We start from the raw sequence: 25,056 nt of genomic DNA on the forward strand, positions 1-25,056 counted from the left end.
TTACTTACCTGATAATCTTGTTTTCCTTAGTGTAGACAGATGGACTGAGAACGAATGGGTATAGTATGCTCGTGCTAGCAGTTGGAGACGGATCTGACGTCAGCATGGGTGTATATATACCCCCACAGGAAGCGTAGCAACTTAGTAATCTTCCTTGCAAAAGCTGTTATGGATATGTGTACTGACGCTCAGTGAAAAGTGAAACAGGATTCCCCTGACCGATTGATAGTAGCTGGAGACCGCCAGCATTCCCAACCGGAAGGCGTTAACACCTGGTAGGGTGTACGCTCTTATGGAAACAGATGACATGGCTTACCTTGAATCGGTGAAACCCATGTACACAGGCAGCTGGGCGGGATGCTGAGTCCATCTGTCTACACTAAGGAAAATGAGATTATCAGGTAAGTAATCTCAACATTTCCTGTCGTGTAGCCAGATGGACTCAGAACGAATGGGATGTACAAAAGCTTTACTCCCAGCCTGGGCGGGAGGCTGCCTGAGGACCATGTAGGACCAGCCTTGCAAATGCTGTGTCCTCCCTGGTCTGGACATCCAGACGGTAGAACCTGGAGAAGGTATGGAGGGAGGACCATGTCGCCGCTTTACAGATTTCCGCAGGCGACAGCATCCTGGATTCTGCCCAAGATGCCGCTTGTGGTCTGGTAGAATGAGCCTTGACTTGTAGAGGCGGAGACTTCCCAGCTTCCACGTAAGCTGCTCTGATAACTTCTTTAATCCAGCGGGCGATGGTGGGCCGAGAGGCCGCTTCCCCTTGTCTTTTCCCGCTGTGCAGGACGAACAGATGGTCCGTCCTTCGTACTTCTTATGTCACTTCCGGGCGCTCAATACCTGAACCAGGCCCACAAAATGGCGCCCTCCACGGCGTGCCACGCCGCCGATCCTCGGTTCCTCGGAGACCAAAGTAAGAGATGTACGCCTTACCTGATCCTCGGCGCTTCCCGGCTGGAACCTGGGCGGTCTCCGGCTGCGGGGGGAGAGGGCAAGTACCTTCACCGCCGCGTTTGAGGAAATGCACCCGCTGCCTCGTCCACGCCGGGACCGAGGCGCATCGTATGCCTCACCCGAACCTCGCCCGGGGGCTACGTCCCTGCCGCGATTCGGCCACCGGACCGAGGACTTAAACCTCCGGGGAACCACGGAAATCACCCCGGGAAACTCTACTGGGGGAGGGACCCCAAGGGTATCACCGCAGGAGTGCGGGGCTCGATGTTGCAGTAGAAATTTAGTAAGAAGAAAGTAGAAAGTAGAAAGTAGATTGGAAACACGCTCAGCGAGCGTGCAGGCTCTCCAAACTGCTTTGGAGACGGAAATTACTAAGTTGCTACGCTTCCTGTGGGGGTATATATACACCCGTGCTGACGTCAGATCCGTCTCCAACTGCTAGCACGAGCATACTATACCCATTCGTTCTGAGTCCATCTGGCTACACGACAGGAAAACCATGTTTCTCTATTATAAGTGTGTTCGATATTTCTCTATGAGATTGTTCTCTTGTTAAATTGATGTCAATGAGAAAGTGGTCTGACCATGGTACAGGTGTAATATTGGTAGATACTTTTTGTTTTGACAAATGATTTTCACTGATAAAACATAGATCTAATATATGTCCTTTATGTGTAGCAGCAGTAATATATTGTTGCCATCCACAAGCATTAAAGGTATCGAGAAATGTGAGCATGGTATGGGTCAATGGTGTTGCATCAAGGTGCAAGTTGAAGTCTCCTAAAATTGTTTTATGTGGATCCAAGGGAAGTGTTAATAATGCTTCAAATAATAGGGAGGAGTTATGATTGAGTAGCCCTGGTGGACAATATACGAGGCAGATGTTAATCAAATCAGATTTCAAAACAGAGTACTTCAAATTGCTCAGGAGCATTAATGGCAATTTCAGTAAAATGTAGAGTTTTCTTGAAAAATATAGCAAGACCACCTCCTCTCCACAATTGTTTCAATTTAGATATAAAATTGTAATCACGTAGACAACGCTGGTTAAAAATGGAATCATAATCTTTGGTCCATGTTTCTGTAATACAGAAACAAATCGGGGGTTAAAGTTAAGAGCAAATTGCGGATTATTGTTGTTTTCTTTGAGATTGTTTATTTTACTTATAAAAAAGGATTGGATAAGTTCTTGGAGGAGAAGTCCATTAACAGCTATTAATCAAGTTTACTTAGGGAATAGCCACTGCTATTAATTGCATCAGTAGCATGGGATCTTCTTAGTGTTTGGGTACTTCCCAGGTTCTTGTGGCCTGGTTTGGCCTCTGTTGGAAACAGGATGCTGAGCTTGATGGACCCTTGGTCTGACCCAGTATGGCATGTTCTTATGTTCTTAATCTTTGTGGAAGTAATTGGGGAAAATTGACCTTTTTGATCTTTCAAATCATACTAAGGTATGATTGCGGCGAGATGGCGGTTTGTGATGCAATATATGAGGGATGTTATAGCAGCCATTACTGGTAATAACTGAAATTTGTGACATGATTACTTCCAAAACTGGAGAATAGTAATAGAAAATGAGAAAAGTTAATCTACCTTAAAGTGAAACAGCCATATAGATGAGATTAAATTAGCTTCAATATGGTGCGCCTTAAGGTGCGCACGAAGAGGCATAATCTTGCATGATATAAGCACGTTTCCACCTAGGTTTCGGCTCTGAGTGCAGTGTGTCACTTTCCTCCCATGCTGATTGTCTGCGCCAATGTTCTGCCACTGGTGATGATTCTTAGTACTGATGCATAAGCACTGGTGAATTCTGGGCTTGTTTCTGCACGGATATTTCTGTGCCATAGCCTCATGGTTTCAGTGTTTTGGCACTGTACCTCTTCGGTGCAGACAATTCCTGGGTCTTACTTGTTGGCTCCAATGGCTCAGCGCTGTGGCTTAGTCACAGGCTTTTCTTGGCTTCAATGGCTTGGTGCCATTTCTTCTCTCTCTGGTTGATTCCCAGTTTTTTCAAAAAGGAGCTGCCTTTAATTTGGTTTCCAATTTACTCTGCATCGATGAGCTTGAGTGTTCAATTTTAGTTGGAATTCATGGTAAATTAGTGCCCTTGGCAGGAGCCAAAGTTAGTGGAATCATGATCTGGTCTGAGGCATTTTAGGCAGGCATAAATCCCATATGGATATTTTATGTCCATGCTGTTTACATTTTTTGATTGGATTTCTCCCCTTCTTATCTGAAGATATTTTGAAAATTCGCACCGAAGCCTAGAGAAATGATTTCATGACTGCTGAGCAGACGAAAATAGACAGATGATTTGCGTACAGGTAGAGCTGCGCATGCTCAGATATAAAAAATGAGAACCTTCTGGGCTTAGAAAAAAAGTGACCAGACTTTGTGCTGTTGGATGATGTCATCCATCCTGGGTAGCTCGTTGGGCTGGTCCACTGTGAAAAGAGTACTATACTTGCTATCTTCTGTATCCACTTCTGGTAGGATAGGTCTCCTGGTGGAGAAGTGCTTCTTGAAATGTTGGCAAAGGATATGAGGGTAGACTGGTCGACTCACCCTTTTTTCTGACAAAACTGGTGACTTTTCCCAGGAATGATCTGAGCACTAGGAGCCTGAGATGGAGATTGACTCACCCTTCACTTGGGAAGACAACAGGAAATCTTGAGCTGCTCCTCCCTAAATGACCTTCATGGATCCTCGCTCTCTGGGGGAGAATGGTGAGAATATGGATCTTGGGAAGCCCCAATCCTGGTCTCTAGTAACAGTCAGTGGAGTCACCTATTAATGGTGGGGAATGAACTTTGGATTTCTAATATTAGACTTACTGACTCGTGAATAGAAAAAAAAAATCCTTCATGAAGTGCCAGAACTGTTCCATGTTCTCTGGTGGGATAGATCCTTTGTTGATTCCTTGCTGGAACCTTTAGCATCCATCACCTTCAGGAACTAAAACAGTTATTGTCTGCTCCAAGTGCTTCAGGGATAACTGTTTTGGCACGGCTGAGAATTTCTGAATAACACAAGGCTTTCCAAACCTGTCTTGGGGACCCCACAGCCAGTCAGGTTTTCAGGATATCCACAATGAACATGCATATGCATGGACACTCAGTATATGCAATTTTATTTCATGCATGTTCATTATGGATAACCTGAAAACCCGACTGGCTGTGGGGGTCCCCAAGACAGGTTTGGAAAATCTTGGTATAATGTCAAATGGTTTATTACAAGGCTGGTCTTTTTCTGTGCTAAGCCGGACAGAGATAGCAGCAGTGGCAGTTTCAAAGAGAACTGTGCTGTCACCTTAAACACCTATTGACTCCTATGCTGTTTTGGTGCCAACAGACAGAGGATCCCTGCACTAAGGTATATAGCATGGAGGGATCCATCCTCTTCTTGAACAACTCCTACAGCACAATCTTTTCTAGTCTCTGGAGGAAGACTTGCTGCTGGAGGTGGAATGGATTAGAATGTTCCCATTGGCCAATGGGATGTGGGATTCTGACTCACTGAAATCCTTTTTCCTAGTAGTTTGTTGCTGATTAACAGGGTATTTTGAAGGGGGAGAATGCAGAGCTTCCATTTTTATAGGCCTTAAACTGCCTAGCTCTTGGTGGCATCTGGCCATAGTGAGGACAGTTGGGAGAGTTATGGTCCAGGCCCAGGCACTTTCAGCAAACCTTGTAGGTGGTAGTGATGGATATTTTCCATCTACGTTTCCATCCTTTTAGCTTGCTCACCACGCCCACCATAGCAAACAGCTTGCCAGCTAGATCAAACAATTTTGGAAAACAAAATCTGAAGGAGGGTATCAGTTTTCCCACTTTTTATTTAGTTATTTTTAAAGCTACTGGCGGACCTGAAATGAAGAAAAATGAAAAAATGAATAGTCTTCAGCAGCCATATTAAAAATATAGCTAGCAAATGTACTGCAAGAGCAAAAAATACATATGAAAGCTTGGATGAAAACCAAGCTCAGAAAAAACACCTAAGAGATCTAGCTCATATCAGTGCTGTTGGATGTCATTACCGATCTGTGTGGTTGATTCATCCTGCCTGTTGGAGAACTTATAATCCACCCCCAATGTAGCAGGCAGAAGAAAAAAAAAAAAAGAGACTAAAATTGACCAATCTACCAATCTACTACTGGAGATGACTTGAGACAGAATTACAGGAAGAAGGGTAATCTAAACTGAAAAAAACCCTAGTACTTCTTGTGCAAAGTTTGGCACGGACATGTTTGAAGAAGCTTTCTTTGGCATGATGTGTAATTTCTTTTTATACTCATACTTAGTGTGAAATTTAATTCAGTTGAATGAAGTAAATCATGTAAGTAATTGAAATGATTGACTATGTCATTGCAAATATATTTTTATCTTTACAATTTATATCTTTTTTTGCAGTTAAGTTAAAGATACTAACAAGATGCTTGTTCAGCTATGAAATTAAACCAAAGAAGCACCTATTAAATAAAGAAAATGAATGGCTTCATACAGCCCTATAAATAATAGGTTCCCCTGATGCAGACTTTATTTTGAAATACAGATGCATGTCGGGTTTTAGATCAGAAGCTATAGATAATTGGAAGAAACCAAAGCATCAAGATAAGTTAATTTGTATAAAAATTTGTTACAAGACAATATTGTTACAAGATAACGTGTTAGCAGTGTGGTACAGCAGTCATGGACCAATGATTATTAGAAGGTAACTGAAGGCTTTCTTAGCCAGGAGTGCCTATTATGAAGGTCATCTGTGAATGATTGATAAGCTGTGGTATCTGGTAGAGGGATTACTTATTATTTCATGATATCTTTACCTGTGTCTGTCATGAGTAACGATTGGAATAGGAGGTAAACAAGCCAGCCAACATGCCACTAAACAGCAGGGGTTGGCCATCACTAAAATTTGACCACTCCAATAGCAGCAAAGCTTATTGAACTAAAAAAATTAAGTTTCTAAAGGGGAATGAAAAACGACTCAATTGCCATAAATTATCTGGGGCCTCCACCTATCAGAACCTCTGCCCAGACTGAGTCAAAGTCCTATTTTGAAATCAGTGTGCACTCATGCTAGATATGTGGTGTTAAATACAATTATGGCTATTTCTATGACAGGCTAAGATGCCATATCCAGCCTCTCTCACTCATCTGCCCATCCCCGGGCATTTACAGGACCCAGTATAACGTATACTTAGTCCCATTATCTCTAACCTTCATCTAAAGTGCTTGCTGCAATACATCTGCACTAACTTATTCCCATCTATCTTCTCATGTCTTTCCACCTGCATCATTATTTGGGGATCAGAAGTAGGATACTTCTGATTTCAGGGCCTGTTGAGTAACCATTAGATTAAGCATTGTCTTCTGTCTTTCCCTGAGGATTTGAATATCACTTTAATGGCACTAACAGCTCCAGGAGCAGATGCCTGAGCTAAGAATCAAACTCCCTTCATCCACCTGCTAGTGTAGGGTCCTAACCCACTGTGTCACAGAAAGCAATTCAGAAATCCTTCCGGAACATTAGAAGGATTCTCTCATTGTGTACGCCCTGCAAAACCAGGGGCAGCATGATATTATGGCTAGAATGCACATGGCTTATAATTTCTAATAGCTTTCTATGTTCATTTTAATGCAGATCACCAAACTGTTACCTAGGCTCTACTTCTAACCCCCCCCCCCTCAACAAAAAGCAATCACTAGATTAGCTCTATGGAAATGCAAAAGTTTCATTCTTTAAATATTAAATGAAACCTGAACCAACTTAATCATATCCAACCAAGCACATTTGAAGGTGGAGTGAGAGGGAAATGTTTGTTAGGCCAACTGCTGTCAGAAAAAGGCCAGTACTGGAGTAGAGATTCCAGCATTACTGGCATTCCGTCACTAGCGGGGATGGCTCAATACCCTCCTTCCCTTCAAAACAGAGACTATTTAAAACTCTAACAAGCTGCAGGCTCCCTGCTAATCATGGGGGACAATGTGTGAAAGCGACCGAGGAGGGATTCCTAGCATAGCTGGACCCCACTTGCACCAGCCCCCTTATCTTTTTTTTGTTAGTCCAGTAAGAATGTCACAGTACAATGCACAGCATGTCTGACCAAAGGAAGAGGGAGGCACCTGTTTGCTTTATAACTCATGAAGCAACTGGCTCCAAGGGGATAGTTTGACACTTACCAGCTCTTCCACGTCTGCTCCATTGACAGCTGCCTGCTGCCGTGAGCCCCTTACTGAGTGGAGGGATTTCTTCTTCCCTGGAAGCCGGCCCTTGCGTGTGAAACGGGAAGAAGTGCTCTGTTTGACCACAGTTGCCCTCCTTGGTCTCACTGGCAAGAAAAAAAAATTAAAGCACCGATTTCAGGGACCAGTTCCTAATTCTGCCATCCATACAAGTCCAATAGGAGAAAGAAGAAAATTTGATCAACACCCAATCCCATCATGTATACCAAGGAAGAGAAACTTCCAGCCAAAAAAGTGCACATATATATGTATAAGTGTTTGACAGTGATGGGAGAATTTACCCTTAGGATACATTTCTTGAATAGTTTCTGAAATAGTGAATTAATGTTTAGGAGAGAGGGAGTCCAGCACTTAGGTACTCTTGGGGGACAGTAGGAGCAGCACCCAAAAAAATAGTTGATTTCTGTTGAAACCATTTCCTTTTCTCATTCCTGATATACAGACATCTGACTAGGGAAAGGTAATAATGAAAAGAGGTACACTAAATTGAAAGCAAAGTTGCTTACCTGTAACAGGTGTCCTCCTAGGACAGTAGGATGTTAGTCCTCACACATGGGTGACATCAGATGGAGCCCAGCACAGAAATCTTATGTCCAGCATACCACTATCTGCGCGTTCATGCGGGGTCCCCCTCTTCAGTCTCGTAACAGACTTATGAATAATAAAACATAGGAGAAACCGAACTCTGCAGGGTGGCGGGCAGGTTTCGTGAGGACCAACATCCTGCTGTCCTAGAAGAACACCTGTTACAGGTAAGCAACTTTGCTTTCTCCTAGGACAAGCAGGATGGCAGTCCTCACACATGGGTGAATGCAAAGCTACAGGTTGTCCCTAAACAACAGGTAAGACCAACACACACCTAACCAGGTGCCAACAGGCACAACAACACAGGTAAAGTTGGTAACAGAGGGAGACAGCCTGAACCTGAAAAAAGGGCCTTAGGCAGGAAGAGTTGGGTTTTTACAGCTAAAAATGTTTCCAAAGGACAGACCAGCTTAAACTGCTGTCGTGTTGGCCATCCCTGTCCAAGCAGTAATGGGCGGCAAAAGTGTGGAGAGAACTCCATGTTGCAGCCTTGCAGATTTTGGCCTTGGGAACCACATGCAAGTGGGCCATCGAAGCCGCCATTGCTCTGACTGAGTGAGCTTTGACATAGCCTCCAAGCTGAAGGCCCGCCTGTGCATAGCAAAAGGAAATACAATCTGCCAGCCAGTTTGACAGTGTTTGCTTGGTAACTGCAACTCCCAATCTATTCTTGTCGAATGAGATGAAGAGCTGCATGGACTGCCTGTGACCTGCTGTCCGTCTGAGGTAGAAAGTTAAGGAACTTTTGCAATCCAAGCTGTGTAGAGCCGTTCACCCTGGTGTGAGTGAGGCCTGGGAAAAATGGTGGGCAGAATGATTAAGATGAAAATCAGTCACCACCTTAGGTAGGAACTTAGGGTGAGTATGCAACACCACCCTATCATGAAAGAAATTAGTATAGTGTGGATAGGTCACCAACACCTGAAGCTCGCTGACTGCACGCTGAAATAACAGCAACTAAGATGACAACTTTCCAGGTCAGGAACTTCAGATCACAGGAACGCAGTGGCTTGAAAGGAACTTGCATGAGCTGAGCTAACATCACGCTGAGGTCCCAGGACACAACAGGAGGCTGCAGGGTAGGGCTTCAGCTGAAGTAAGCCCCGCATAAACCTCCCCACTATAGGCTGAACAGAGACGAGCGAACCTTTAAGACCCTGGTGGTAAGCCCCGATGGCACACAGGTGTACTCAGTCTTTAAACCAGCATCCAAAAGGTGCAACAAGTAGTTGAGCGGAGTGGAGCAGGAGAATGGATCTAAACCATGGCCCTCACAACAGATGGAAAACCTCTTCCACTTCAGGCACAACAGATGGAAAACCTCTTCCACTTCAGGCTATAAGGCTTCCTGGAAGTTACCAGGACTCAAAACATGTTGTCAGATAGGTCAAGGGGCTGCAGAACATCCAGGCCATCAGAGACAACGCCCTGAGGTTTGGATGGAGCAGCCTGCCCTAATCCTACGTGATCAGGTCAGGGGAGGTCCTCAGATTGATTGGCTCTCTGAGAGAGAGATCCTGCAGGAGCGGGAACCAGACTTGTTTCAGCCAACAAGAGCAATGAGAATCATGGTTCCCCTGTTCTGCCAGAGCTTCAGGAGAGTCTTCATCACCAGGGGAAGCAGAGGATACACATATAGAAGGCCCTTGCTCCAATGGTGAACAAAGGCGTTAGAGGCTGATTTGCCATTTCTCCTGTACAGGGAGCAGAAATTTCTCACTTTTCTGTTGCAGGTGGGGGTGAAGAGTTCCACATTTGGGATCCTCCAGAAATGGAAGATGCGATCTGCTACTGATTGGTCTAAGGACCACTCGTGGGGATGGAATGCTTGACTCAGTCAGTCCGCCACCACATTCTCGGAAATGGCCAGGTAACATGGCTCGGAGCAGAATGCCCTGGGAATGTGCCCATGACCAAATTTGAACAGCCTCCCAACTCAGGATGAATGACCCCATGCCTCCCTGCTTGTTGATATACACATGGCTACCTGATTGTTGGTCTGAATCAGGACCACCTTGCTGGATAAGCGATCCCGGAACACCCAAAGAGCATAGTGGATCGCCCGCAGCTCCAGGAAGTTGATTTGGCACTGCGCTTCCTGAGCAGACCACAGACCTTGCGTGCGGAGGCAGTCTACATGCGTGCCCCAGCCCAGGGTGGATGCATCCATGGTAAGCACAATCTGGTTAGGGTGAGACTGAAAAGGAACCCCCCTGCTCCAGATTGGGCAGACTTTTCCACCAGGACAAGGAAGTCTGGAGAGGTAGCTTGATGCAGATGCGCATACTGAGTCTCTGGGAGGCTTGCTGCCACTGAGACCAAAGGGTCCACTGAGCTCTGCGCATATGCAAGTGGGCCAAGAGCGTAACATGGACCAATGCAGCCAGGTGGCCCAGAAAAGCGAAACAAGAGGCAGGTTGAGACTTACCAGCTTTGGTGGATCTGACTCGCCAAAGACGCCAGAGCAAGCACCCGATCGCAAGGTAGATAGGCCTGGGTCTGAGCCATGTCCAGCTGGGCACCGATAAAGCTCAACCGAGACGACTGGGTGAGATGGGACTTCAGGTACTTGACGACAAACCCAAGGAACTCCAGCACCCGAATGGTTCTGGGTCCATTGGTTCCCTGTGGTCCTTTGGCATTGACGCCCCTGATGCCGGCGTCAATGGATCAGATTATCTGGATTTGAATAGTTTCTCCATCTTGTCTATACAGGCCTGACGGCCTTTAGGGATCATTTGATCATAAAGACAACACTCTCAGACATTGTGCAATGCCCCTAGGCAGAGGATACAGAACTCATGTGGATCCATGATAGACATGGTCTGCGGGCACTGGGTTCATCGGTGAAAACTGGATGATACCATAAAGAGAGCCAGTAAGTGGTTGATGACTGGCAGCCACCGATGAGAGATACTGCCAGGAATCGACCGCAAACAAGGAAGAAAAACTTACCGTGCCACCCTATTCAGGCACTGCCCGGGAGGAAGAGGGACCCCGACGCAGGAGTCAATAATTGACCGGGAAACAATGAAAAACCACAATGAAAACAATGAAAAGAGCAGAGCTCCACGGAAGGAACGAGGCTGAAGAGGGACCCGAAGAGGGAAACTGACAAATTTTCTGTACTGGGCTCCATCTGATGTCTCCCATGTGTGAGGGCTACCATTCTGCTTGTCCTAGGAGAATACATACATAGTCCATGTCAGCAGATTAAAAACCATGAGCATTTCAGTTGTAGCAATTGAGGTGCCTTTTGAGAAAGGCACATTTTACTCACCAGCATCATCTGGCTGGCAAGAGAAATCCCATTTCCACTTGCTTGCAATTTTTTTCCCCAATTTCTATGGGATTTGCTTCTGCTCTCACAAAAGCACAAGCAGGCTGACTCGCTTCCTCTGCCACGCCTACAGCTGTAGTCTTTAATCCTGGAGCTAGGCCAATAAATAATCGCAGCACCAGTGGCAATGGGTTTCTCTCTATGCTGTCACTTTTGCATATATGTCAAGTTTACAGCATGTGTTAAATGTCTGACAATCCATCATCCTTTATTCTATTGCCTAGAGGATCAACTCTGAACTCCTCGGTTAAAACAAAAGTTTTCCAATGTGACCTTTGCAAGTGAATGTGGTGTAAAGCCTGCGGATGTATGTAGGGCCCTATTTATAGTGGTTATAACCCTCTGGTTTCTTCTTCCTGTTATTCTCTGAATCCCTGGCTCTTGTAATGGCACACAAAAGGATAGCTGCTGACATTCCTCTGCATATAGACAAAGGCACCCCATTACCACAACAGAACATTCTAACTTCCATCAAACTACCAAAGAAACCACCAACAAGGAACCAATGTATTAAAGGATTTTTCCCATTTTGTCTCTATAGGGAAAATGTTTAGTACATCTAGGCCCTCAAAAATGAGTATTGTGGATGGGATATGAATCATAGCAAAAGTCAGCTCTGTCTTCCACATTCATAGAGAAAAAGAATATGATAGAACATGACCACCATAAGACCTAGTCTGCCCAAGTTTACTTCCTAATACAATGCCATGGACTACAAATGATTTCTGGCTTTCCTTTCACTTCTTCTGAACTGAGGATCCTCAGTGCTTATCTCATTCTTTATTGAATTGTTACTGATTCTGCATCCACCTCCCACTGGGAGGCAATTTCCTGCATCCACCATCCTTTCTATGAAGACATATTTAACATCATAACATATACTCCTGCTGTTACCGAGCTAAAACATGTTACTTTTCAGTCTAGCCTCTCATATTGATCATATAGAGCTTCCTTACCACTGAAAAATGTTTTCTTTTGTATTACGGAGAAATTTAGTTTTACCTATTAACTGATTTTCCTTGAATCCTGCTAGACCAGTCCAGATGCATAGGGTTTATACCACCCTGCTAGCAGATGGAGAGAACATCTTTTCTAGTGACATCATTGGTATTTGCATTTATTTATTGACATTTTATATTCTTTTTACCATGAATGGTTTCAAAGTGGATTACAATAAATTTAAAATAGGTTACAATAGGAATATTTTGCCAGTAGATACATGTTGTTAGGTTCCATATTAGGAGCTACCAGCCAGGAAAAAGATCTAGACATCATAGTAGATAATACATTGAAATCATTGGCTCAGTGTGCTGTGGCAGTCAAAAAAGCAAACAGAATATTAGGAATTATTAGGAAGGGAATAGTGAATAAAACAGAAAGCAAATGTTGCTTACCTGATGTAACAGGTGTTCTCACAGGACAGCAGGATGTTAGTCCTCACAAATGGGTGACATCGAGGATGGAGCCCAACCACGGAAAACTTCTGTCAAAGTTTCTAGAACTTTGACTGGCCCCTACTGGGCATGCCCAGCACGGCACCAACCCTGCAGCCAGCAGGGGTCCCCCTTCAGTCTTGTTTCAAAGCTACAGGCAGTGCCTAAAAATAAAATAAGAAAAACGCACCCAACACCGCAGGGCGGGCGGGTTTCGTGAGGACTAACATCCTGCTGTCCTGTGAGAACACCTGTTACATCAGGTAAGCAACATTTGCTTGCTCACAGGACAAGCAGGATGGTTGTCCTCACAAATGGGTGAGTACTGAGCTGAGGATGTCCGAACATGCACCAAAAGTACCCAACGGCGTGCAACAGGCACAACAACTGAGGTGGAATTTGGTAGAGGACATCCGCACCCCACCGGGTAGGCGGAAGGGTGTTGGTACCTTATGCTGGAAAAAGGTTACACAAGACAGATTGGCCGAAGATGGAATCCTGTCTTCCAGCTTTGTCCAAACAGTAGTGGGCTGCAAATGTATGGAGAGAACTCCAGGTAGCAGCCCTGCAGATGTCAGGAAGCGGCACCGATCGAAGGTGTGCTACTAAAGTCGCCATGGCCCTCACAGAGTGTGCCTTAACACGGTCTTGAAAAGGAATGCCAGCTTGCTGATAGCAGAAAGAGATGCAGTCCGCCAACCAGGAGGAAAGAGCCTGCTTACCCACAGGTTGTCCTAACTTGTTAGGATGGAAAGAGACGAATAATTGAGTGCTTTTCCTATGGGCAACTGTGCGGTCTAGATAGAAAGCTAGAGCACGTTTACAGTCGAGGGTATGCAGAGTCTGTTCCCCGGAGTTGGAGTGGGGCCTGGAAAAGAAAATAGGTAGTATGATGGATTGATTAATATGAAACTCCGAAACTACCTTAGGTAAGAATTTAGGGTGAGTGCGGAGTACCGCACGGTCCTGCGGGAGTTTAGTGTAAGGCGGGTAGGTAACTAGGGCCTGTAACTCACTAACCCTGCGAGCTGAAGTGATAGCTAGAAGAAATATCATTTTCCATGTGAGATATTTAAGGTCACAGGAGTGAAGAGGTTTGAAGGGTGGTTTCATAAGGCGACCAAGAACCAGGTTAAGGTCCCAAGATGGGGCCGGAGGACGTAAAGGTGGCTTCAAATGAAGCAAGCCCTTAAGAAAGTGTGTTACAAGGGGTTGTACTGAAATAGGGACACCCCCGATACCTTTATGGAAGGCGGCTACCGCACTGACATGCATCCTAATGGAAGAGGTCTTTAGACCTGATTCCGACAGATGCCAAAGATAGTCCAAAAATTTAGGAATTGGACAGGAAAGGGGATCAAGGGACTGCGAAGTGCACCATGATGTATACCTTTTCCACTTGTAGGAGTAAGACTTTCTTGTGGAAGGCTTTCGTGAAGCGATGAGGACACGAGAAACTGAATCCGATAGGTTAAGTGGTTGAAGGACTAACCTTTCAACATCCATGCCGTCAGGGACAATGCTTGGAGATTGGGATGGAGGAGGCATCCGTTGTTTTGAGTGATCAGATGCGGGTACGTTCCCAAGGGAATGTGTCTGCGGATGGAGAGATGCTGGAGTATGGGAAACCACACTTGGCGTGGCCAGTGTGGTGCTATCAGGATCATAGTTCCCTTGTCCTGACGTAGCTTCACAAGAGTCTTCAATAGAAGAGGAAGCGGAGGGAATGCATAAAGCAGACCGTTTGACCACGGGAGGGAGAATGCATCCCTGGGCCGAGAGTGCTGTGTCCGAATGAGAGAGCAGTAATTGGCCACTTTGTGGTTCTGAGGGGACGCAAAGAGGTCTATGTGGGGATAATCCCATTTGTGGAAAAGAGAGGTCGCTACCAAGGGATTGAGTGACCACTCGTGCGGTTGGAAGACACGGCTCAGCCGATCTGCCAACACATTGTCTACTCCCGGGAAATAGGTGGCCCTGAGGTACATGGAACGGGAGAGGGCTTCTGCCCAAATCTGCGCAGTTTCCTGACAGAGAAGGAAGGAGCCTGTGCCTCCCTGCTTGTTGATGTACCACATGGCCACCTGGTTGTCCGTCTGAATCAAGATTATGTGATTTGATAGGCAATCTTGAAAGGCCCTGAGAGCATATCGGATCGCTCGAAGCTCCAGGAAATTTATCTGGTGTTTGGCTTCCTCTAGAGACCAGAATCCTTGAGTTTGTAGGCCGTTGACATGGGCTCCCCAGCCGAGGTTGGAAGCGTCGGTGGTGAGAATTATTTGAGGATCTGGTGGGTGAAAGGGCAAGCCCTGTAGAAGGTTGGATTGATTTTTCCACCAGGCAAGAGACAGACGGAGCGCATCGGTGATGCGAACAATGGTCGACAGAGGCTGAATTGCTTGGATCCATTGTGATTTTAGAGTCCATTGCATGACTCTCATGGCCAAACAAGCCATTGGAGTCACAAACTGAGGCGGCCATGTGTCCCAGCAGAATGAGAAATTGGCGAGCTGTTGCTACGGGTTGAGACTGCAACTGGCAAGCTAGGGACACCAGGGTTTGGACTCGTTGAAGAGGAAGGAAGGCCTTTGCCTGTAAGGTGTCCAAGTCTGCTCTAATGAAGGATAAGGTATGAGATGGGAGTAAGGAGGATTTCTCGTAGTTGACAAGAAATCCTAGAGAAATTAGAGTTTGGATTGTCAGGGTCAGGGAAGACAGAGCGGATTGCTGGGTTGTGGTCCTGATCAACCAATCGTCCAAGTAGGGATAGACATGGACGCCTGCCTTCCTGAGAAACACTGCAACCACTACGAGACATTTGGTGAAAACTCGTGGTGCTGATGCTAGGCCAAAAGGGAGCACTCGGTATTGATAGTGGTTTTGGCCTACTAGAAATCGGAGGTATTTGCGATGATCCTGAGTTATCGCAATGTGGGTATAGGCGTCTTTTAGATCTAGAGAGCAGAGCCAGTCCTCTCTTTGCAGCAGAGGGAGAAGCGAGCCCAAGGTTACCATCTTGAACTTCTCTCTGTGAAGATACTTGTTGAGGGCCCGTAGGTCCAGGATTGGTCGAAGTCCTCCTGACATTTTTGGGATCAGAAAGTACCTGGAATAGAACCCTAGTCCTTGTTGTAAGAGAGGAACGGGTGCTATAGCGTTTGACTGGAGGAGAAGGGAAACTTCCTGCTCTAGAAGAACAGAGTGGTCGGTAAGTCTCCACGCCTGCAGAGGTGGAGAGTCTGAAGGAAGAGTTAGGAAGTTTAGATGGTAACCTTGTGCAATTATCGCTAGCACCCATTGATCTGTGGTGATGCGATGCCATTTTTCTGCAAAGTGGCTTAGTCGACCTCCTACTGGTATGTTTGGTAGAGGGACTAGGCATCTGCTCTCCAATTGAAAGTCAAAACCCCGATGCAGGGCCTGGTTGTGGAGCTGTTGTGGGATTTTGCTTTCTAGGTTGACGAGGCGGAGGCTTTTGATATCGCCTCGCTGATCTAGACTTGGTGTGTGGGGGATAATACTTCCGCGGACGGAAGAATGACCTTTTGAGCTCCCTCTTAAAAGATTGTTTAGAAGGGAGGTCAGAAGGAATGGATGAAAGCTGCTTAAGGGTCTCGTGATGATCCTTTAATTCAGCAACTATTTGGTGAATTTGTTCACCAAACAAATTATCCCCTAAACAGGGCAGGTCAGAGAGTCTGTCCTGCACTTCCGGGCAAAGGTCAGAAGACTTAAGCCAAGCCCAGCGTCTTGCTGAGATGGCTGAAGCAGACAGTCTAGTGGAAGCATCGAAGATGTCATAAGATGTTCTTATCTCATGCTTTCCAGCTTCAAACCCTTTAAGTACGAGGGTTTGAAGGTGTTGTTGGAATTGTTCTGGTAAGGTATCTGAAAATTCTTGTATCTGCTTAAAAATGACCCTGTTGTATTGGGTCATATATAGCTGATAAGAAGCTATCCTGGAAATGAGCATGGCTCCTTGGTATACTTTTCTGCCTATACTATCTAAGAACTTACTCTCCTTGGTAGGAGGTATGGATGAGTATGGCTTCATTCTTTTAGCTTTCTTTTGAGCAGATTCTACCACCACTGAGTGGTGGTCTAGCTGTGGTTTTTGAAACCCAGGTGCTGACTGTACCAAGTAAGTAGAGTCAGCCTTTTTATTTACTGGAGCAACAGATCCAGGAGTTTCCCAATTCTTTTTAAGAAGGTCTAGAAAAACCTGATGAATTGGTAGGGAAGTGATGACTTTTGGGGCATCCAAAAATTGGAGTAATTCCATCATTTGGTGCCTGTCATCTTGCTCCGATTGAAGCTGAAAAGGGACCAACTCCGACATGTCCTTCACAAAATTTGTGAAAGAGAGGTCCTCAGGGGGAGAACGCTTTCTGCTTTCAGCAGGAGAGGGTGGTGAAGGTAAATCATCGGTGTCTGTGGAAGTATCATCACCCCAGGTGTCATAAGGGTCAGTATGTTGACCTGGAGGACCACAAGGGGGTTGGATACCTGAAGGTCCCGGCTGAGGCTCCGAAAATCCCGAAGGAATCACCGGAGGCATCGAGAATACCTTTGGAGGCATCGGTGCGGGCATCGAAGGCATCGATGGAGCCGATGTGCGTATCGCCCCGGAGGAATGTATTGGTGGCGATGGACGACACGGCATCGATGGGACTACTCCCGAAGGAGGAATTTGATACGGTGTTTCCGTACCCGATGAATTTGGCATCGGGGAGCGCACCGGTGCTGTCGGTGACCCAGGTATTACCGGTGGAAGGGCGGTCATTAGCGCTTCCATCCAGGCGAGCAGCGGTGCCAGCGCTGCTGGAATCGGGTCGGTGACTGGTTCCACTCTCGGTGGCGGAGTCGGAGCCGAAGGAGTCTGGAACCGTTGCATCGCTTTATCGATGGCCTCCTGGACCAGCCGGTCCAGTTCTTCCTGGAGACCTGGGGGTAACAATACCCGGCTCCGCGGAAGAGGGAGGCTGAGGCTGAGTCGGAGGGACCACCGTCACCGGTGAATCGCGGCTCCCAAACCCCGATGGGGAGAGGGTTGCCTCAGTGTCTCAGAAACAGAGGTGGACGGTGCCACTTCTGATCGAGATTTCTTCGGTGGTGGCTCGGACGGTACCGAGGTCGATGACTTCGATTCCTCGATGGTCCGAGACTTGCAATGTCGATGACGATGCTTTTCCCTCCGATCCTCGGGGGAAGGGACGGGAGTCGATGGCCGTGGAGACGCCGATGGTAGCCGGTCACCGGGAGGTTGCCGCCGATGGAAGGACTTCGACGGTGCCGGTTTCGAAGACGTCGATGCGATGGACGGCGTCGGAGTGTGAGCATGGAACAGGAGTCCCATCTTCTCCATTCTGGCTTTGTGACCTTTTGGTGTCATAAGGGCACATTTGGTGCAAGTCAGGACATCATGCTCACTCCCTAAACATAATACACAGACTCTGTGTGGGTCTGTGATAGACATGGTGCGCGTACAGTCTGGGCACCGACGGAACCCCGACGCCATGGCCATTAGTCAAAAAATTTAGCCACGGGACGGTCGACGGCCAGCAGGCCACGAAGGCCAAACTCGACGGAAGTCGGCGAAAACCGGCCAAAAAACTTACCGAAACACCGCGGACTAAATTAGATAGAAGAGGGACCCCTGTGGGGCGATATTTACTTCAAAGAAGTTCAAGAAGAATTTCCTGTCAGGAATGTGGTAAGAGCTCCTTAACCGCATGGCTACTGCTGCGCGGAAAAAAGAAGACTGAAGGGGGACCCCTGCTGGCTGCAGGGTTGGTGCCGTGCTGGGCATGCCCAGTAGGGGCCAGTCAAAGTTCTAGAAACTTTGACAGAAGTTTTCCGTGGTTGGGCTCCATCCTCGATGTCACCCATTTGTGAGGACAACCATCCTGCTTGTCCTGTGAGGAAATGTCATAATGCCTCTGTATCGCTCCATGGTGAGAATGCATCTTGAATACTTTGTGCAATTCTGGCTGCCACATCTCAAAAAATATATAATTGCACTGGTGAAAGTACAGACAAGGGCAACCAAAATGATAAAGGGCAAGGAATGGCTCCCCTATGAGGAAAGGCTAAAGAGGTTAGGGCTGTTCAGCTTGGAGAAGAGATTGGCTGAGGGGGGATATGATAGAGGTCTACAAAATCATGAAAGGACTTGAATGGGTAAATGTGAATTGGTTATTTACTCTTTCAGATAACAGGAGAACTAGGGAGTAACTCCATGAAGTTAGCAAGTAGCATATTTAAAACAAATCGGAGAAAATTATTTTTCACCCAATGCACAGAAAAGAACTGGAATTCATTGTCATAGGATATGGTTAAGAACATTAGTGTAGCTGGGTTTAAAAAAGGTTTGGATAAGTTCCTGGAGGAGAAGTCCATTAACTGCTATTAATAAATAAGGAATAGCCACTGCTTGTTACCAGCATTAGAAGGCCTGGGATCATTTGAATGTTTGGGTACTAGCCAGGTTCTTGTGTCTTGGACTGGGCACTGTTGGAAACGATACTGGCAGCCATCTTAGCAGTGGTAGCTAGTGAATTGTCCTCCAGTACTGAGACCCGGCCTTCTACTTGCTCCATACGAGGGCCCAAATCAGTAAGTGCCATTTTCACTTCTCCCAAGTTGGGCAGATATGCCCATGAGCTTTTCATCAAGTGCTGCCAAGACTACCTTTTTGATCTCCGTAAGCATTGAGTTGTATAGGAGCTTTTCATCAGCATGGTCTCACACCTGTGCCACCGCCGCCATTTTGACTTCAGTCCTGCGGGGTTTCTCTTTATCTTTCTTTCCACCTCGAGCGGACATTCCCAGTGATGATTTGTTCATGTAGGTGACTATCAACATATGCCCCTTGAATATATAGGGCGGCCACCCGGGAAAGATAGGTTAGGGAACTGATAAAGGATGAAAGAAGGAGTGTGGCACCCGGAGCTCAGGAAGAAACAACCACCTCTGCTCACCACATCACATGACTCCCCCCCCAATTCTCTTTTAAACTAAGAATGCCGAGTTGTTTAAAACCATTATTAAAGCCTGCAGTTTCTTACTGTCCTTCAGACACTCACTCTCTGGACTATTGCAACTCTATTAATTGATTTGCCTGATTCCACCATTAGATCACTGCAGTTACTTCAGAATTCAGCTGCTCATGTGTTAACTGTGAAGAGTATTTATGACCATATTACACCTGCCTTGTTTCACTCCATTGGCTACCAACTCACTGGAGAGTGAAATTTAAATTTTTTATGCTGTTCCATAAGCTCCTTCATAACTTATCTGTACCTCTACTGGGTTCATGGTTATGTATTTATATAAAAACACACTGAGCAAATAAAGGTTTGCTCGAGGTTCCATCCATTTAGAAGGAGACGAGCCTTCTCATTTGCAGACTCTATGCTTTGCAATTGGACGCCAGAACAATTATATACCATGATAAATACCAGTATGTTCAAAGAAGCAGAAACAGCTAAAATTATTTAAGTATATACTCTGTTTCTATTTATTTTATTGCTGTCAAATTTTTTTAAATTTTTTTTATGTATGTATTTTAATTTTTACAAGCTGCCACAATCTATTGGAGTGTATGGTTGACAAATTTTAAATAAATACATTTCTGGCTCCTAAGCCAATGCTGATTTTAAGTAAAGAAACTCAAATTGCATTGTTTATAGATGTTTACAATATGAGTTTCTTGAAAACATATTTAAATACAATTTGTATAGAAATAGCTATAGAATTGTGGATGAGAAGTTTGCACTCCACAGCATCCTCAGCCCCAGCTAACCATACGAGCAGAAGACCTGAACCAAGAAATGAACCCAAGTCCCTCTGCACTGCCGCTTAGCTACTAGACCAGTCCCTAAATGAGGATTATTCCCCCCTCAACCCAATTCAGAGAGACAGCAGATATCAAAATTCCTCTATTACATAAAATGATTCTTTACAGCTAACCTAAACCCTCTTAAGGAATATAGATAGATTAAATATTAATCACAGGAGCACCCTAAAGGGAGCCTGAGCTTCAGGAGCTACATCCCTTCAACTACTCTTCTCTGAAGAATGCTTCCTCGGCTCATTGCTGAAGGATGCTTGGCCCTCAGGTGTTCTCTCCATTGTTGAAGGATTTCTTTCCCTTAGGTTTACATGTCCCCCCCTTCCCAGCAGCTAAATGTGCCTCTTCTCCCAACCCTGCAGTGAAGAATGCCCAGGTCTCAGGGCCAAAACCCCTGTTGCCCTTTGAACTAGTTTCAGATGGAATAAGGAACAGAAAGCTCAATAACTTACATCTGAGCCCCGTTGTTTCCTGATCTTCCTCTTCCTCCTCCTCCTCTATGTTGTCATCTTCCTCCTCTGAAGCCTCTTCTGTGTCCTCATCTTCATCCTCCTCAGAGTCCTCAGCGTAATTCCTGTCAGGGAGGAAACAGCAGTAATATATTAATGTAGATAACCCTCGCCCTTCCACTTGCTTGCCAGACAGCAGAGTTGCTTCCACAAGCAAAAACAAAAAAGTTACTTAAATCCTCTAAGCAAAAAAAAACTGTTCTATATACTATACTTCTATCTAGTTCCATCAAGAAAAGTCATGCATGACCCCCCAGCATGTTTCCACATTTTCCAGAAACTATCAAGCAATATCTAAATTCAAAAGGGTGTATAAAATGCAGCTGGCATCAAATCTACCTAATTCAGTCAAAGAGTGTCAGCATGAGTGCAACACTTAGGCTAAACTTACCATCAATTATCTGAGGACTGTTGCTTGGCAGTGCAAAATTCTGAAAACATGACCCTTAAGGCTCATACTAAGCATCAATATAGAAAAAAAACCAAAACTATTAAATATCATAGTTTGGCATCTAATTCATTTTTGCAGCACATTCGAAACCGTTCCCAGAATTGCCTGTACTTTATGAAAAAAATTGGAGAAATTACTTATCTGATAATTTTGTTTTCCTTAGTGTAGACAGATGGACTCAGGACCAATGGGTTATGTGCTCCCCTGCCAGCAGATGGAGACTGAGTCAGGTTTCAAAGCTGACATCACCCTAGATATACCCCTGCAGTGACCTCAGCCATTCAGTATTCTATTCAAAAAGCCATTGTGGACATATTGAAGAACTTGATTAGAATTTGGGTACAAATTGATTAAAACTGGAGACAACTGTTCTCAACCAACATAAGCGCTGAATCCTGGCAATGCTATAGATGCCCTGGACTAGGGATAGGGTTATGGCTTACCTCTAACCACATGGAATCGAGATTCACTTCATAGGCGATTCCTTGGTACCTCTCCTGGGCAGCCATGGGCGGGATGCTGAGTTCATCTGTTTACACTAGGGAAAACAAAATTATCAGGTAAGTAATTTCTCCATTTCCTAGCATGTAGCCAGATGGACTTAGGAAACGGGCCAAGTCTGGATGTGTCGACTGGCGGGCTCCATTCACCTCTCCCCTGAAACAGGAGAGCGCCGCCAGCTGGACCTTCAAGGAATTGAGGGACGATTCTTTGTTCAGGCCGTCCTATAAAAATTCCAGAATCATGGGGATCTTGGTCGTTCCAGATCAGTATGTATGCCAGGGACGTTGAAAACTCCCACGCATGAAGCAAGGTGGCGATTACGGCCACCAAATATGCCCGCTTCGTCAAGCAAACCCTCTCAAGGGCCAGACCATAAGACAATAGAGTTGGGTCCTCATGAAGGACCGGACCTTGTTGGAGAAGGTCCTTGTGGTGGGGGGAGGTGAAGGGAACTCTTCATGAGAAGCCTCCGCATGTCTGCGTACCATGGGTGTCTGGGCCAATCTGGGGCCACAAGAAGGACCAATCCTCTCTGGTGTTCGATCTTGTGGATGATCTTCCCCACCCCTGTGGCCCCTGCTTGGCAAGGCATATAGTAAGTCCTCTTCTGGCCAGGTCTGGACAAGGGCATCAATCCCTTGGGAGCACTGATCTTGTCTGCGACTGAAGAATCAGGAGATCTTTGCATTGTGAGATGTGGCCATTAGGTTGATGGATGAGAGGCCCCAGCGATCTACTAGGAGCTGGAAGGCTCTGGTCGTCAATGCCCATTCCCCTGGATCCAGACTCTCTCTGCTGAGAAAGTTTGCTCTGACGTTTTCTTTTCCCACGACGTGGGTGGTCGAGATCCCTTGTAGATTTAACTCTGCCCATTCCATAAGGGGGTTAATTTCCAGAGTCACTTGGTGGCTTTTGGTGCCTCCCTGGTGGTTGATGTAGGCTACCATTGCTGCGTTGTCAGACATCACACAGACTGCCTGTCCCTGGAGCCTGTAGCTGAACTGCAGGCACGCTAATCTGATTGCCTGTGCTTCCAGGCGATTTATGTTCCAGTGCGCCTCTTCCTTGGTCTATTGCCCCTGGGTTGTCAGTTCCTGACAGTGTAAGCTTATCCCTACCCTCAGAGGTAGGGATAAGCTTACACCCTTGCTTAGGTGAGCTTCCTGTAGCCACCTCTGGAACAGAGAACATACTTTCATCGGTAGGTGGAGGCGGATTGAGTAGTCTTCAGACAGTGGGTTCCAACGTGACAGCAGGGAGAGATAGAGTAGCCGCATGTGTGCTCTTGCCTATAGTACTACTTCCAGGGTTGATGCCTTGAGGTCGAGGACCTGGAGCTCATCATGTTCATCAATCGATGCACTTGGCAAATCAGCTTCCTTATCCTAGAGGGAAGGAGGAAGACCTTGCCCTGCTTGGTGTCAAATTGGACTCCCAGGTACTCCAAAGACTGGGAGGGGTTGAGGCTGCTCTTGTCCATGTTCATGACCCAACTGAGTTCTTGTAGGAGGGACCTGACCCTGCTGGTCACCTGGAGGCGCTCTTTCAGTGACTTCGCCCAGATCAGCCAGTCATCTAAGTAAGTATGCACCAGGATCCCTTCTTTCCTCAGTGTCGCCACCACGGCCACCATAATTTTGGAGAAAGTTCTGGGGGCGGTTGCCAGGCTGAAGGGCAGCACCCGGAATTGGTAATGGCGGCCCAGTACTGCAAAGCGTAGGAAACAGTGATCTTGACGGATTCGGACATAAAGGTAGGCATCCGAGAAGTCCAGGGAGGTTAAGAACTCTCCCAGTTGTACGGCCATTATGACGGAGCAGAGAGTTTCCATGCAGAAGTGAATTATCCGCAGATGACAAATGACACTCTTGAGATCCAAGATGGGTTGGAATGACCCTTCCTACTAGGGTACGATGAAATAGAAGGAATAATGCCCCGTATTTACTTGGGGTGTAGGTACCAAAGTTATAGCCCTCAGACTGAGGATCCTTATCAACATGGATTCCACTGCCAGTTTTTTGTGCTGGAAGTGGCAAGGTGACATGAACATGTTCCGAGGGATGCTGCAAAATTCCAGAGTGTATCCTTCTCGTATGATATCCAATACCCATTTGTCCAACGTGATCTCGACCCACCATTGAAAGAAGAGGAATAGTTGTCCCCCTATCGCCTCATCCCATGGATGGGTCGGCCACACTTCGCTGGGAATTTTGCGTCGATCCTGAGCCTGAAGCTGCTCCCTCTTTTTGGTTGTCTGTTCCAAAAGGACTGAGACCTCCCCAAGGGTTGAGATGTCTGATATGAGTTTCTGTAGGGCCAGAAGCGCTGGGAGCTCCTGGCCTGGCCCCTCATGTGAGAGGGGTGCTGCAACCTTTTTCTTATCTTCTGGTAGCCGGGGCACTGGAGATTCATCCCACTTACTGGCTAGTTTTTCCAATTTGCTACTGAATAGGAGGGTATCTTTGTGAGGTTTACCTTAGAGGTTGCAGCCGCTGATCAATTTCATAAACAGCTGTCTTATGGCCACCACCACTGAGGCTATTCCTCTGGCTGAGGTGCATACTAGGTCCGAGCTTGCATTAGCTAGGAAGGCCACGGTGGGCTCGATAGTCTCTCTGGTATGCACCCCTGAGCTATCTGCCTCTCTCTCTCGAGAAGCAGACACAAATGAGCCACCAGGGCACAATAGGAAATGATCCGCAGTGTCATTGCTGTTGCATCGAAGGCCTGCTTATGGATGGATTCCAACTTGCCTATCGTTAGCATCCTTCAAGGCTGCTCCTCCCTCTGTTGGAATAGTTGTTCTCTGAGACGACGCAGACCAGGGTTTCCACTTTCGAGAAACACAGGCGTTCTTTGGCCCGCGGGTCCAGAGGGTATAAGGCCTCCAGGGCCCGACCTCCTATAAAACTGGTTTCCAGGGCATCCCATTCCAGGTCAGTCAACTCCTGGATGGCTTCCAGCATTGGGAAATAGAGACTCCAGGGTGGGATTCTTCCTTGGTTCTGAAATGGGGTCTATGCCAGGAATTCCTAGGTTCTGGGAGACCAGGGCTGGTAATTCATCTCTAAGGAGAAATTTAAGCATGATCCAGTATGGCTCCAGGCCTGGAAAGATTTCCCTATCCTCCAATGAATCAGCAACCCCTTCGTCATCCGTGGTGTCCGGGTCCCT

The 25,056-nt window shown here is 46.3% G+C and overlaps 1 protein-coding gene across 1 annotated transcript in view; it reads right to left on the reverse strand.

Annotated features, from left to right (window-relative positions):
• BAZ1B (bromodomain adjacent to zinc finger domain 1B) overlaps nucleotides 1-25,056 on the reverse strand; it is a 328,954-nt gene that overhangs the window by 35,540 nt on the left and 268,358 nt on the right. The window contains exons 16-17 of the mRNA XM_029612999.1: nucleotides 20,871-20,992; nucleotides 7,146-7,294 (exon numbers count right to left, since the gene is read on the reverse strand). Coding sequence (XP_029468859.1) covers nucleotides 7,146-7,294; nucleotides 20,871-20,992 — 271 coding nt within the window. The remainder of the gene's footprint in view (nucleotides 1-7,145; nucleotides 7,295-20,870; nucleotides 20,993-25,056) is intronic.

This window comes from Rhinatrema bivittatum, chromosome 8 (assembly GCF_901001135.1).
Source record: "Rhinatrema bivittatum chromosome 8, aRhiBiv1.1, whole genome shotgun sequence".
Lineage (NCBI taxonomy): Eukaryota > Metazoa > Chordata > Amphibia > Gymnophiona > Rhinatrematidae > Rhinatrema > Rhinatrema bivittatum.